A 15,955-nucleotide genomic window follows, 5' to 3' on the forward strand; every position below is an offset into this window, starting at 1 on the left:
CTGGGCTGACCTGAGTTAAAAGAGATCCGGTGCAAAGCGGTGGCAAGAGGGCAGGCAGGTGCCATACTGAAATCCTTCCCAGGAGTCAGAGTGTGAAACAGGTGCTGTGACCAGAGAGCTGTAGCACAAGAAAAACAAGGTGGGTACATAGACTAGAAGTAATACACACAAACATCCTGAGACTCAGACTGAAAACCCCACAAAGGAGGGGGGATGGGGTTGGTAAGTCTGTAATATTAGATTAGGTTTCTTTGTAACTAATGATAGCAACATGGCCAAATGAAACTGAGAATAACCCACTAAGTAAATGCTGAAATAAGGGTGGATGATCTTCACTAGACACTCAAACGGAAAAGTTTTGGATTTCAGTTTGAACCCCACCAACTTTATTCTTGACTCAAATAAGGAGAGTTCATTTGGAAGAACTGAATATGATTCATTGAGAGTACTTTCATTCACCTTAAAGTGAACAACGGTCTGAAAGGGACTTTCTGCCATGTTTTACAGGCAGTCGTGCTTCTGAAGACTAGTTTTTGTTCGCTTTCTTGTGAATATTTACATAAAATCATCCAAGTGTCTGTATCCAGCACCGTCTGTGCAAAACTCCTTCGATGTCAGAGGTTCAAACATGAAAAACAAACAGTTTTCTCAGTCATTGTTGTTTTTTCTTTTAACTCCACAGTCAGTGAGTTCTGCAGCTGAATGACAGCATGGCAGCAGCATCTGGTGAGTCTTACTTTGTCACACTTACATGCAGTAACTGTGAGTTACCACCCTCTACAAGCACTTTCTGACAGTAATTTAATTGTTTCTTGGTTTCTCCTGTTTGGAGAAATGTGAAAAAAATGAAGAAAAAGTGATTATTAGAGGATAAACGATGTGACTACAGGTGAATATTTTACAGCAGGTCTCATCTGAGTGTCTTTGCTGAACCAGGCTGCTGTGTTGCATGCAACATGCTTTAACAATGTGTTTAACCAATAACATTTGACAGAATGTGTTTTCTGAAAATTAACAGTCATGTTTAATAATCTTTCCCAGAACTAATGTGATCTGTTCATACAGCTGTTGACTTTAAAAGTGCTTTGTTCCATCTGATGTAGTCATTGCAGGATAACACGTCTCAGTGCACAATGCATGTTTTTCTTTATCTTTGCAGGACCACAAGACACTTTTCCCAGACGTCGCAGGAAGAGCTTTGATTTTGTGCCCCCCCACAGTGAGTTTTTAAAGAAAAGATGTTTAATGCAAACTTTAACTGGGCAATTTAAGGTGGAAGACATTAGACAGGAGCAGGTGAAGACAAAATATAGCAGGAAGTGTGAAGCCTGTTTGGAATCATGAAAACCTCTTAGTGCACGGATCCTGCTTTCTCTCTTTACATTTAAAGCTAATATAATGTATAGAAAAGTGAAGAAAACTATTTTATGTAAACTTTTGGGGGTCATATCTGGGAGAGGTTACAGCAAATGTCTCCTTAACTTCATGTTAACAGATCAAACATTCAGGACACCAGTGTTCATGTAGCTCTATGCCACAGACATGAAGTTGGTGCAATTTATTGAAATTTATTGAAACCACCTGCACTCATGTATATATCATGTATATATCATGTATATATCTATCTACTTAGCACTTTTAATTCTTACTCTTATTTTTATTTTCATGTCTATTTAAACGTAATTTATAACAGTACACAGCAAATTCAAAAGTGTTAAATTTTTTGGTGTTAATAGTCTCCTTGCAAAAGTAGAGTTAATTTTACTCTAAGCAGAGTCACATTCTTTTAATGTAACTCTGAGGTGTAAAATGATAGTAGTTAAAATCGAGTGTTTCTATGTCAAATCTGGAGGTGTTACAATGGAAACATTAACTCTTGACCTCTTAACTCTGAACTCCTAGAGGGGCTATGACACCAACAGAGTAAATTCACAGACTCCGCCCCCAGCACGGCTCCAATCGAAGCTGAAGTGAAGCCGTTTCAGAACATTTTGCTCTACATATTTGAGTTGTTTGCCATGCTTGGTAAGTCATTTTTTCAAAGATTGTTTCAATTGTTATTAGCTTTTACTTCTGTGGCTCTTTGGAGTTGAGACAAAGCTGTGTGAAAGGCATTAGCCACGTTGCTCGCTGATAGCATAATATTCTGTTTTAGCTAGCTGAAAGGTATTGTTTGCGGGCAAATACCACAGCCTTGAAAAAAGCTTGCATGTGAATTTTCAGTCAAACGTTTGGTCAAATACACCTAAAACAATGTCTAGAATGTGAAATGTTGGTATAATGGTGCTACTTGAAGCCTGAAAACGATCGCCCATAAAAAAGCGAGCAAACAGCAGTAGCTGACGTCCTGACTGGATTCTACGTTAGCATAGATCCCTCCAGAGTTTTGTGCACACGGTTTAGGTAAAAATGAAAAAGGTTGAGGTTTTACATTTAGTTCAGTATTACCTGTTGCCTGTGTCCTTGTCTTTTGGGAAAATACTTTACACAAGTAATGGCTCAAAGAGGATTCCTTTTTTTTTTTTACTGTGCTGCAATTGTTTACTGGATTATTTGTGCCATTAATTAGTGTCAACTAATTTTTATTCGATCTCCGCACAGGATATGCTTGTGAAGATGGAATATGGGGGAGAGCAGAAGTGCGTTGAAGTTCCACAAAGGGATGAATGAAGGACATGCATATTGTATTGAAGAAATAAGTGATGAGAATGCTGTTATTTGCATTTACCATGTCAGACCTTTTGATAAACAAAATTCTAATAAAAGTGAGAACATGCATACTGTTACATCTTTCAGAAAATGTTTTGAAATTGTGGTGCACAGTTCAGAATAAATGTTTTTCAAAAACCATTGCATCTTTTTAGTAAATGTTTATTTCCAAAAGAAATTTCTAGAAGTTCAGAACAGTAAAATTCCCGCTTTTTAGAATGAATTAGAAGATAACTCTTACGTAGTTAAACTAAAATACTCTTTGAGAGTTAATATATAAACTCTTAACACCAAGTGTTAAATTATCAACTCCAGACAGATTTGGTGTTTAACACTAAATCAGAGTTAACGTACCAACTCTCCAAAAAGAGTTAAATTAACACTCTCTGGTGTGGACCCATATAGACACTTTAATAGTGTTGAAATCAAATCCGACAGTGTTAATTTGGACATGCTGGATTTGCTGTGTATGTTTGCACTGAAGCACCGCAGCAATTTCCTAATGTTGTAAACCTGCTCAACATTTGGCAATAAAACCCTTTCTGATTCTGATTCTGATGCATTCTGTGACAATGGTGATCAAAAGAGATTATAGAAATAAAATTGTGCCAAACAAGAAAAAAAAATTGGTCTTCAGATTCTGTGGATTTAAAACTGAGCTTTTAACAGAGGTTAATTTTATTTTTCAGCTCTCAAACTTTATGTAGTATTCTCACATGTGAATATATATCTATGGCTCAGTAATGATCCATAAATACTAGAAAAAAATAACACATATTTAAACAAACTGACAATTTTTGCGCATTTTTCAATAATTACAACTCAGTGGTTACAAGTGGAAAATCATTAAATTTAGATTAATTGAAACCTATGATATAATGTTGTTTCTGCTTGTATTAACTTTGAAAGATTCTTTGTTCAGTGTTTGTGTTTGCTGTCGTTTCAGTGTCTGAGCTCAGAGCTGTCCTGCTGGGGAACAGCTGGTCTGAGAGGAGCTCAGTGGGAAACTTTATACTGAGAGAGAACAAGTTCAACCCTGAGGAAGAACTGGACCGATGTGTGAGAGTCAGTGGACACATTCAAGGGAAAGAAATATTTCTCATCAACACTCCAGATCTGCTTCATCCAAACATCTCAGTGGAGAAATTAAAGGAACATGTGAACAACTGCGTGAGGCTCTCTGATCCTGGACCTCATGTGTTCCTGCTGGTTCTACAGCCTGAAGACTTCAATGAGCATCAAAAAACGAGACTCTGCAGAGTCCTGAACTTCTTCAGTGATCATTCCTTTGATCATTCACTGGTTCTGATATCACCACCCAGAGAGAGGCGTCTGGGTTTATGGCATAGTGTCATGTATCATACACCTATACAGGAAATGATCAGACGATGTAAAAACAAGTCACTGCAGCTTGAAAACCTCAACATTCGGGAGTTACTAGAAAACATGAAACGCATTGTAGAAACGAACAATGGAACACATGTGACCTGTCAGCACACCAGCGCTGAACAAAGAAAAGAAGCTCCTGTTACTCTGAATTATCCTCAGCCTGTTGGTAAGTAAAAAACCCCAAACTATATCTGTAGATATTTTAACATAAAGACACTTTCTAAAGTGCTCAGAAGGAACGATCCACCAAAAACATGAAGCAGCATTTACTGAAGATGGAAAAAGTGAAGAAAGACCAAAAGGCTTTTAGGATCAGTCAGACTGTCTGAGAGTAATTTCCTGTTTGTATCTTTGCTCCTTTACAGGATGTAGACTCTGCATTTTGCTGTTTGGAGGAAACTCAGCAAAGAAGACAGAACTCTGTAACTTTATTGTGAAGAAAAATTATGATTTTTCAGGATTTTCTCCAGACAGACAAGTTTTCCATGGAGAGTGGAGAGGAAAACCTTTAACAGTAGTGAAAACTCCCGACTTCTTAAGTCCATCTCTGAAAGCAGCGAGAGAAGAGATGAAGAGCTGTGTGAGTCTCTGTCCTCCTGGACCAAACGTTCTGCTGCTGATGGTGAAACCTTCTGATTTCACTATGCAGAGCAGAAAAACTCTCAGTTTGACCCTGAGTGTGTTTAATGGAGATGCCTTTAAACACTCAATGGTCATCATCACAGATGTGGAGGAGATGTGGTTTTCTGTTAATTCTCTACTTAGAGATTGTGAAGGTAGACACTACAACATGTTTGAAAATGATCATCGACAGTTAATGGAGAAGATTGAGAACATCGTGCATGAGAACAAAGGAAAATTCCTCACAGTCACCGAAGAGACCATCAGACCAAAGTCTGAAGACATAAAAGAACCACCTGAAAAGATCAGAAGAATAGAATCTGAACTCATCAAACCATCTTTAAACCTGGTTCTGTGTGGGAGGAGAGGAGCAGGGAAGACGTCAGCAGCCAAGGCCATTTTAGGTCAGACTGAGCTTCATTCAGCCTCCAACTCATCAGAGTGTGTTAAACATCAGGGAGAGGTGTGTGGACGTTGGGTTTCCCTGGTGGAGCTGCCTGCCTTGTATGGAAAACCTCAGGAGGCAGTGATGGAGGAATCACTCAGGTGTATCTCCCTCTGTGATCCTGAGGGTGTCCATGCCTTCATCCTGGTCCTACCTGTGGCTCCCCTCACTGATGAAGACAAGGGAGAGTTAGAGACCATCCAGAACACATTCAGCTCTCGAGTCAATGACTTCACCATGATTCTGTTCACCGTGGACTCAGATCCTACAGATCCAGCTGTTGGTAACTTTGTAAGCAAAGACCCAAATATCCAGGAGGTCTGTCAACGTTATGGACAAAGGCCTGTTATTGTTAACATCAAGGATAAAGAGCAGATCCCCAAGTTGTTGGACACTGTGGATCAGATGAGATGTACAAACAAACCATGCTGCTACACAGCTGTAACATTTGCTCGAGCCCAGATTGATCTGATAACTAAAAATATGGTCACTCGTAAGTAATTTAATGTTGTTGTTTTTTTAATCATTAATCATGTTCGACATTATATTCTAACATCTACTTTATAAACTGTTCACATTTAAAGAAAATCATGTTTTTACAGGTGATGAAGAGAAGCAGAACACGGAGCCTCTCAGGATTGTGCTGATAGGAAAGACCGGCAGTGGAAAGAGCTCATTAGGAAACACCATCCTAGGAAGGAGAGAGTTTAAAGCCATGCCAAATCAAACATCAGTCACCAAACAGTGTCAGAAAGAACAGGGTGAGGTGGACGGCCGTCCGGTTGTTGTGGTTGACACTCCTGGTCTGTTTGACACAACTCTGTCACATGAAGAAGTTCATGAGGAGATGGTGAAATGTGTCAGTCTTCTGGCTCCAGGACCACATGTCTTCCTGCTGGTGTTAAGAATTGGTCGTCTCACACCAGAGGAGAAGGAGACATTAAAACTTATAAAGGAAGGTTTTGGGCCGAATTCAGAAAAGTTCACCATCATTCTTTTTACTGAAGGAGATTCACTACAACGTGACGAAATATCCACTGAAGATTATATTAAAATGATGTGTGATGATTCCTTTAAGAAGCTGATTGCTGACTGTGGAGGAAGATACCATGTGTTCAATAATGTAGACAAAGAGAACCGCCAACAAGTCAGTGAGCTGATGACAAAGATTGACACCATGGTGAAGGACAATGGAGGAAACTGCTTCACCAATGAGATGCTGGAAGAAGCTGAAGCAGCGATAAAGAAGGAAATGAAGAGAATCCTGAAGGAGAAGGAAGAAGAGATGAAGACAGAAAGAGAGGAGCTAGAAAGAAAACATGAGGAAGAAAAGGAAGCCATCAAAAAAAGAATGGAAGAAGAGAAAGAAAAAATACAGCAGGAAAGAGACCAGAAACTCAAGGAGATGCAGGAATATCTAAATAAGGAGCGTGAGGAGAGAAAGAAAGAACAGGAAGCGAGAGAAGAAGAGAACAGGAAACGGGAAGAGGAGGAAGAAAAACGTAGGCAGGAGTTTAAAATGCAGCTTGAAATGTTGGACAAACAAATTCAGTCAGAAAAAGAGGAAAAGAAAAATGTGGATCAAAAGCTGGAAGAGAGCAGAGAAGAGATGAAGAGAAAACAAGAAGCCTGGGAGAAAGAACGAAGAGAAGAACGAGAGAAACGAAGACAAGAAGATGAACAGAAACGACAGGAAGAGGAAAGACGACTGAAAGAAGAGAAGAAAAAAATACAGCAGGAAGCAGAGCTGAAAATCAAAGAGATGGAAGAAAATATTAAAAACGAGCATGAAGAGAAGAGAAAGAAAGAACAGGAAGCAAGAGAAAAAGAGAACAGGAAACGGGAAGAGAAAGAAGAAAGATGTAGGCTGGAGTTTAAAATGAAGCTTGAAATGTTGGACAAACAAATTCACTCAGAAAAAGAGGAAAAGAAAAGTGTGGATCAAAAGCTGGAAGAGAGCAGAGAAGAGATGAAGAGAAAACAAGAAGCCTGGGAGAAAGAACGAAGAGAAGAACGAGAGAAACAAAAAGAAGAAGATGAACAGAGACGACAGGAGGAGGAAAAACGACTGAAAGAAGAGAAAGAAAAAATACAGCAGGAAGCAGAGCTGAAAATCAAAGAGATGGAAGAAAATATGAAAAAGGAGCATGAAGAGAAGAGAAAGAAAGAACAGGAAGCAAGAGAAAAAGAGAACAGGAAACGGGAAGAGAAAGAAGAAAGATGTAGGCTGGAGTTTAAAATGAAGCTTGAAATGTTGGACAAACAAATTCAGTCAGAAAAAGAGGAAAAGAAAATTATGGCCAAAAAACTGAAAGAGAGCAGAGAAGAGATGAAAAGAAAACAGGAAGCCTGGGAGAAAGAACGAAGAGAAGAAAGAGAGAAACAAAGAGAAGAAGATGAACAGAGACGACAGGAGGAGGAAAAACGACTGAAAGAAGAGAAGGAAAAAATACAGCAGGAAATAGAAAAACATGAAAAGAAAAGAAAAGAAGAAGACAAAAAGAGGAGAGAAAAGGAGAAGAAAGAACGAAATCAGCTGGAAGGAAACTATAAAATACGTGTGGAAAAGCTGAAGAAGATGCATGAAGATGAGACCAGAAAGAAAGCTGAAGAGTTCAATGATTTCAAAGAGAAACACAACAAAGAGTTTGCAGCTCAGAAGGAGGAGCACGAGAAGAAGATTAAAGACAAAGATGAGAAGTATGACCTGTTAAAGGCTCTGGCTGAGCACACTGAAAAACAAAAGAGAGAAAAACATCTTGGAGACATCAGTGCTGTGGTGAAGTGTCTGTCTAAGGAGAGAGGGAATGTGAAAAAAATCCAAGAGTTGCTGATAAAACATGAGGGTCAAATGAAGAATGAAAAAAATGAGGAAGAAAAAGAAAACCTGCAGAAAATCCATGAAACAGAAATAAGTGAACTAATACAAAAACTTCTGGATGAAGTTGAGACAAAATCTCCCTGCAGCATTTCATGAGATTTTTTTTCTACTTTTTGTGACAGAGCTCAGCTGGATAAAATATTTTCTGTACATTAAATGTTGAGATGAAGAGATATATTTTATGGTCAGTTTGTAAACATTTTACAATTACAGATGGAATTCTTGATTTAGCTTTTATATTTTCAGGATTGTGTTTCATTTTGTACCTTATATGATGTCAATGATGCATGCAGGATGAATTGCTGCCATGTAACTTAAGGTTTTAGAAAATATTTGAAACGCTGTTTAATTTTTTGGTATATTTTATTTAGATTATTGCAGGCACCAGCGTATTAAACAATAGAAGAAGCTTATTAGATATTTGCATGCTTGCTGTAATTAGAAATATTTATTATTAAATAAATATAAGTATTATGCTGTCCTCGCCCTGAGTCTCTTGGTTTCACCAGCTAGACAGCGAGATAACGATGCTCCAATAACCAGACTTATTTTCCTTTTTGCGCTGATTTATTGAAGAATGGCCTCTGACCATTGCTTTCTCTTTGACCATCGTAAAACTGAAAGTACAAAATACTGTATTAGCTAACTAACATTGTAAACTAGCTTGTTACACTCTTACTGCAAGCTAACAAGATAAAACTTTCAAATGTACAAATTATCGTACCATTTTTACACAAAACAAAAGATAATAATTATTTTATCGACACTCATACTTACAGACATATCTTGTCCAAGGCAACAACATTTTAAGGTCCGTATCAGCTTAGAACAATAACATTACGGTATCACTTTCCGCCATCTTTTATTTCTTCTTGACGTTCTCATTTTTTCCTTTCCCAAAGTAACCGAACCCATATTACAAAGCAGCCACCAGAGGGAGCTCTAGGGCAGCTTACAACTATAATATCCGATTTAAGTTATAAAAGGCAGAACACTCCCCGCCTGGTACAATATAATTGTGCCACTACAACAAACTTTTCTAATAAACATTTTGAACAGTTTAGGGCTATTTCAAACACTTATTTATCACTTGATAAAAGCAAAACCATATCAGCGATGGGTCTCAAAAACACTTTTTCATTTCCATCTTTCACAGTCTTTACTTCTGCTTTTCGAACCTTATTGTCCTTGCTCTCAAATGTTCTTACAACTTTTCCCGTGGACCAGTCATTTCTGTGTGCGAGAGCATCTTTCAATAACACAACATCACCAATTTTTATGTTTGTTTTATCATCAGTCCATTTTCTCCTTTGCTGTAGTGTTGAAAGATATTCACTTTTCCACTGTTTCCAAAAAGAGTCTGCCAAACACTGTACTTGCTTCCATTGCTTTGAGTAGAGGTCTGGCGGTCCAAAGCTTCCTGTTGGTGCAGATAATGCATTGACCTTTTGTGTAAGGAGCATTGCTGGAGTGAGAAGGTTTGGTTTGTCTGGATCTGCTGAGACTGGTACAAGTGGTCTTGCATTCATTATTGCCATTACTTCTGCCATGAATGTACTTAACACTTCATGCGTTAGTTGGACATGTACGGCTTTCAACAGAATACCATCTAGGATGCATCTTGCTACTCCAATAAGTCTCTCCCACGATCCACCCATGTGCGATGAGTGTGGGGGATTAAACAGCCATGTGCATCCTTTCCCTTGCAGGTATGCGTTTAGTTCTGTGTCCTTGTGATCAATTTGCAACTCATTGCATGCTCCAACAAAATTTGTACCTCTATCAGATCTGAGTATTTGAGCAGGTCCACGGATGCAGAAAAATCTCCTCAGCGCATTGATGAAGCTGGATGTTGACATTGTTTCAATGAGCTCAATGTGCACAGCTCTCATGGACATGCAGGTGAAAAGCACAGCCCAGCGTTTACTGTCTGCACTCCCTCCTCTGGTGCGACGTGTGGTGACCGTCCAGGGTCCAAAGACATCCAGTCCTACACTAGTGAACGGTGGCATTGGTGTCAGCCTGTCCACGGGTAAATCTGCCATCTTTTGGGTCTGAAGTCGTCCTCGAAACTTTCGACAAAGAACACACTTGTAAATAACAGAAGAGACGAGCCGTTTACTGCCAATAATCCAAAATCCAGCACCTCTGAGCGCTCCTTCTGTTAGGTGACACCCCTGATGCGCTACCTTCTCATGATAGTATCTAATAAGAAGGATGGCTATATGATGAGCATTTGGGATAATGAGTGGATGTTTCTCATCTTTTGTTAGGTTAGCAGGTGCCAATCGACCTCCTAGTCTGAGGAGCCCATCTTCATCAATAACTGGATTTAACCTTTGAAGACAGCTTTGTTTTGGAAGTGGCAGATTTTCTTTTATGCATCTGTACTCTTCTTTGAACATTTCACTTTGTACTGTGTGAATGATGAACTTTGCTGCTTTAGACGCTTCATCTGCAGTGTTAGTTTCACTGAAACACTTCCAGCCTTTACCTTCTGTGTTTGTTTTCTTGAATGATGCTGCCACACGCTTTAGTGATGCAATAGTGCGACACAATCTCATCCAATGAGAGAATCTTTCAAAACGGCATGGCTCTAGCTGTGTTACTGAGGCTTTGGTAACAAAACTTGTTATATCAGGTCTGATCTCTGCATCTGTGTCAGGATCGATCAGTGTGAAACTATCCCAGTGAGACTTCTCTATGTCGCGTTGTGTCAAAAAGGAAGGACCACTAAACCAGTTTGTAGAAGCCAATGCAGAAGCTGCAATCGGTCTAGTGGCTGTGTCTGCTGGATTGTCACTAGTGGCTATGTAAAACCACTGTGCTGGATGTGTAGTCTTTCTGATTCTAATCACTCGGTTAGCCACGTAAGTGTAGAACCTCTTTGTGTTGTTGTGTATGTAACCAAGAACGATTTTACTGTCTGTGAAAAATCTGACAGTGTCTACTTCAATGTCAATCTCATCTCTAATGAGTTCGTACATCTCTACAGCTAACACTGCTGCACAGTCGCCTCTGTCAGTGCGCCCCAGGGTGGCTGTGGCTACAATGTAGCTGCCATCACCAGTGTGTGAATGTGTGTGTGAATGGGTGGATGACTGGATATGTAAAGCGCTTTGGGGTCCTTAGGGACTAGTAAAGCGCTATATAAATACAGGCCATTTACCATTTACCATATAACTCCAATCTAGGAACAGTGTGGGCGGGTCTTGGGGCTACTTTGGACTTGCCCATGATGAAACCTGTGTGCCACTGACCTTCACCATCAAGAGCTCTCAGATATGCCACTGCTCCTATAGCCGTGGTGGAGGCATCTGAAAATATGCACAGTTCTTTTTTCACAGCAATGGCCTGGGAGAATGGGAAGTAGCACCTCGGTATCTGTAGCCACTCAAGATCCTTCAATGAGCTTCTCCATCTGCTCCATTCATCTTCTCTTTCTGCAGGAAGTGATTCATCCCAGTTCTTTTGCTCTGAGGTCAATTCACGGAGAAGAGCTTTTCCCTGCATTGTGATGGGTGACACGAAACCCAGCGGGTCATACAGACTGTTAACAGTGGCCAAGACACCTCTCCTGGTGAACGGCTTTTGTTCAGTGGTGACGTGAAAGGTAAAACAGTCCTTTTTAAGATTCCACAGTACCTCCAAGCTCCTTTGCAGGGGTATGTCGTCCAACTCTAAATCCAAGTCTTTTAGATCCTTGGCTCTCTCGGCAGCAGGAAACGCTTCCACTACTTTGTGGTCATTAGAGGCTATTTTATGTAGCCTTAAGTTTGACTGTGCCAGCATCTTTTGAGTGCTTGTGAGTGTCTCAACAGCTTCTTCCACTGTTGCTGTGGATGCGAGACCATCATCAACGTAAAAATGTCTCATTACAAACTGATTTGCATCATGCCCGTGCTCTTCTGCTCCCTCGACTGCAGCACGCCTCATACAATAAATAGCCACAGCTGGGGAAGGGCTATTCCCAAAAACATGAACCCTCATTCTATAGTCACAAATACCTTGGTCGGGATCATTATCTTTATACCAAAGGAATCTCAGATAATCCCTATGATCCTCTCTCACTTCAAAACAATAAAACATTTGTTGCACATCAGCTGAAAATGCTACAGGCTCTTTCCTAAAACGCATAAGGACACCCAGTAGTGTGTTATTTAGGTCGGGTCCACTTAATAAGACGTTGCCTTTTAAGTTATAAAAGGCAGAACAAGTATGTCTGTCTAAGAAGAGAGGAAATCTGACAAAAATCAGAGATTTGCTGACAAAACACAAGGACCAAATGAAGATTGCAAACATCAAGGATGAAAAATAAAACCTGCAGAAAATTCATGAAAAGGAGATCACAGAGTTCATAGAAAACTTCTGAATGACTCGTCCTGCAGCATTTCATGAGGTGATTAAAATTATTGTCAGATTTCAGCTACATGGAGAAATGATTTTCGCTGCATTTAATACAATTTGTAATATTTCAGCACAAAATACTACGTTTGGAGTACGAGAATGCAGATGTAGCTGCTGGTGCATTAAAGGAGAGTCTGTACTACATTATTTTTACATACGAGCACAACAGACTCTTTGGTTCATCTGACTGATTTTAAGGTTGATTCGTAAACAATTTACAATCAGCAGATATTTGATTTAAATTTAAATTCTTATTTTCAGAAAAATGTTTAACCTTGTATTTTTATTTTCTAAAGGAAACATTTTTGTGGGTTTTTTTCTTTAATGTTCACTTTTATCAGTTGTTATAAAATCTTCTATACGATGTTTTTATCCTGTCATTTTTTAAAGTAATTCTTGCAGGTGGCATCTTATTAAAAAACTTTTTTTTAATTCCTTGGTTAATATGGAGGATTTTTAGTAAACATGGAAGAATGCAGTTTCTAAGTAAAAAAATCACAGAAAATGTAAAAATGACTCAATGAATTAATTCATCACATGGAGAATAAGAACTGTTCATCAAGATAATTGACTGATTTTAAGACACTGTTCTTTGGTTTATTCAAAGTTATACTAAAGAAAATTAAGCAAAACAGAAATATCTTAAATACAAAAATACAGACATATACACACACAAACCCCACAAAAACAAAAACAAACAAACAAAAAACCACACTTCACACTAACATGAAAACAGAAGCAGGGTATAGATGAGACAGGAGTAGACTTGTAGTCAAGACCGCCTAATCCGAGACCAAGACAAGACCAAGACCGAGACCGAGACAAAAAAAGTCTTTAAACTGCAGCCAGATGTTGCGTCGTTTACGGGTGTCAGGCATATTTATGTGTTTTTGCTTTCGCACAGCCCTCCTCACCGCTGTCTACTGTCTCACTCACTTACTGAGAGGACAGACGGATGCTCCACTTGACTGTTGTGTCTCTCACCCTCTCTGTTTTTCACATAATGATATTATCCTATATCCTCGCATGTGACTGGCCACAATATGGAGTGATTGGAGCATAACTGAGCCACTTTGTGAGAGCTGAGCAGCGAAAGGAAATTAAGTGAGGGTAGAAACGACTGAAAGATTATTATGGTCTGTTTTGAGTTTTGTTCAAAAAAGAATGACTATATATATATGTATACACCCACACACCCACATATATATATATATATATATTAGGGGTGCAACAATACACAAAATTCACGGTTCGGTTCGGTTCGATACTTTGGTGTCACGGTTCGATATTTTTTCGATACAAAAAAAATGTTCATGCCTTTTTAATTTGTCATTTATTAAATTTTCACGGCACATTCTGCACCACATCTCTGTGCGTTCATCATTTGTTTGAAGCCAGCTCACCTCCTGCAACTACTTTTCCGAGAATACGTGCTTCTTTTGTGGTTCGGACTCCTTCTGACATTACTTTGGAGGTGGAGGAACATCACAGTAATTGCTTAAAGGAGCTTCTTCGACATCTTTAAGAGTTCTAAACAAATGTCTGTCCTCCTCCTGAAAATCTTATGTATGTAAACACGCGTTGCAACTTCTTATCTTGTGCCCGTTTTTTATTTTGACAGCGAATGCGCACCTGCGGACCACTTATGTGCAGCCCTGGTTATTTCACTTGTGATATTGCAGCCACAGAAATTCTTTTGTCCATGCAACCATAAAGCTGCGCTTTCTTTTTGCCTTATAGTCTGATTTGTCATAACTTTTCCGTTTTGTGGTAAGCTTTTCTTTGGCTGTCACTTCTTCACCCTGACCTGTCTTACTTGGCTCAGCAGAACTAAAATATTGTGGCGAGCTCAGACAAGGAGGAGACGGAGGTGCCGTTTGGTCTTGTTTCCCGTGAGCTAGCCAGGGAGCACAGCCGTTTATTGACATCTGCAGAAGAACACTGCCGCTAGCTAACTGCTCAGAGCAGCAACAGCACAGCAACAACAACAACACACAGGGCGCCCTCTGACCCCGGAAGGACACACCGTCGCAGCGAGAGGGCGTCACCCGTCACTATGGCAACATAAACAAAACATAACTGTACAAACAGAACCCCGAACAGCCCTGACCCGCTACAATATATATCCTGCTGCTTTTACACACTCACATAACGCTCAGCGATTCTCTGCGCGATCAACCTCTCACATGTTTAAGCTTGCTGCGGGAGATTTCACTTGTCATGTTTGCATAGTAAGCTAACGATTAATAAGACGATGTCAGAGGAATTGGTGCGCAAATTATCATCACTCACCAATCAGTGCTGTCGCTCTCTATACACAGTTCGCGCGATTGCAAAGTGAAAGCAAAAAACAAGCACAAATTCAAACGCGATTTCAATATGTCACATATTGACAGTGGCTCACCGATGCCAATGACATAATTACCCAGCTACATTTCCGAAAGAATGCAAAAGCATTGACATATATTTTTCCTTCCTACAATATGCCGACGGGCAGGGCAGAGATAGATTTTGGTAGCCCGACTGGAAAAATCACTAGCCCCGGGACATCGGGCAGGCGATTTTGCGAGCCCTGTATCTGATTGAGGAATCACTCATCTTTGGAAAAGAGAGTTTATTACAGAGAAATGGCTCTTTCCAAAATAAAAGCTATACTATAGCTTCTTCTGGGCTATATTCTCAGCAGCATATTAAACATATCAGGTCTCCATAAGGAGAATCCTGTGCTAACAGCTGTCTAAATGACTCGGGTAAAGTTTGTAGCATGCTGCTTGTTGTTTTCTGCTTCCACTTGTCTTTGCACTAGGATGATGTCGGTGTAAATGTGCAGTCATATTTGTTGTGTTCCCACTAGTGCTGTCAGCGTTAATCTCATTGAAATGACCTTAATGCCACAACACGGCAAATCTCCGTTAACGAGCTACCGCGGATCGCCCGTGCATGGGGCTGGACGGCCAACACGAGCTAACTGCGCTAACACACTAGCTCCCACCATGTAATTGAGCATTGTGTGGCACATCCAACATACTGTTTTACTTTAGTCCATGACTCGCTTACCTTCAGGGTCACATGAAAACCAAAATAGTTCCAAACGCCAGATCTGAATGAGGGTGGGGGAGGTTCAATTTGCCATGTTGCAAGGAGAGCTTAACTTCTGTCTCGCTAGCTTGCCCTCAGTGAATCTGCGTTCAACTACTCCGCCTAGGCTGCACTGTCGAGCGCAGATCCACTGAGCGCTCAACACAGACAGCATCGTCAGAAGGAAAGTTGATAAAATAAATTAAAAATTTATTTTGTATTGTTCGATACATATGCGTACCGAACCGAAAGCACTGTATCGAACGGTTCAATATCGATACGAGTATCGTTGCACCCCTAGTATATATATGTGGGTGTGTGGGTGTGTGTGTATATATATATACACACACACCCATATATATATATATATATATATATATATATACATATATATACAATGTGTGTGTATATATATATATATATAT

The 15,955-nt window shown here is 39.7% G+C and overlaps 1 protein-coding gene across 1 annotated transcript; it reads left to right on the top strand.

Moving 5' to 3' along the window:
- Positions 1-710: 710 nt before the first annotated feature.
- LOC146621872 (uncharacterized) lies at positions 711-8,141 on the top strand. Its single transcript, XM_085368581.1, has 5 exons — positions 711-726; positions 1,160-1,219; positions 3,656-4,264; positions 4,464-5,651; positions 5,728-8,141. The coding sequence occupies exons 1-5, from the start codon at positions 711-713 to the stop codon at positions 8,139-8,141; spliced, it is 4,287 nt and encodes a 1,428-aa protein (XP_085224707.1).
- The last annotated feature ends 7,814 nt before the right edge of the window (positions 8,142-15,955 follow it).

The sequence above is a fragment of the Diplotaxodon limnothrissa genome, linkage group LG12, assembly GCF_057381915.1.
Source record: "Diplotaxodon limnothrissa isolate DT_005_m linkage group LG12, D_limnothrissa_male_GT1.1, whole genome shotgun sequence".
NCBI classification, from domain to species: domain Eukaryota; kingdom Metazoa; phylum Chordata; class Actinopteri; order Cichliformes; family Cichlidae; genus Diplotaxodon; species Diplotaxodon limnothrissa.

What these genes read in the sequence shown, in the direction of transcription:
- LOC146621872 (XM_085368581.1), top strand. An exon ending in TGATTTTGTGCCCCCCCACA is followed by an intron (nt 1,220 to 3,655) that starts GTGAGTTTTTAA and finishes CTGTCGTTTCAG; the next exon opens with TGTCTGAGCTCAGAGCTGTC. An exon ending in GAATTATCCTCAGCCTGTTG is followed by an intron (nt 4,265 to 4,463) that starts GTAAGTAAAAAA and finishes GCTCCTTTACAG; the next exon opens with GATGTAGACTCTGCATTTTG.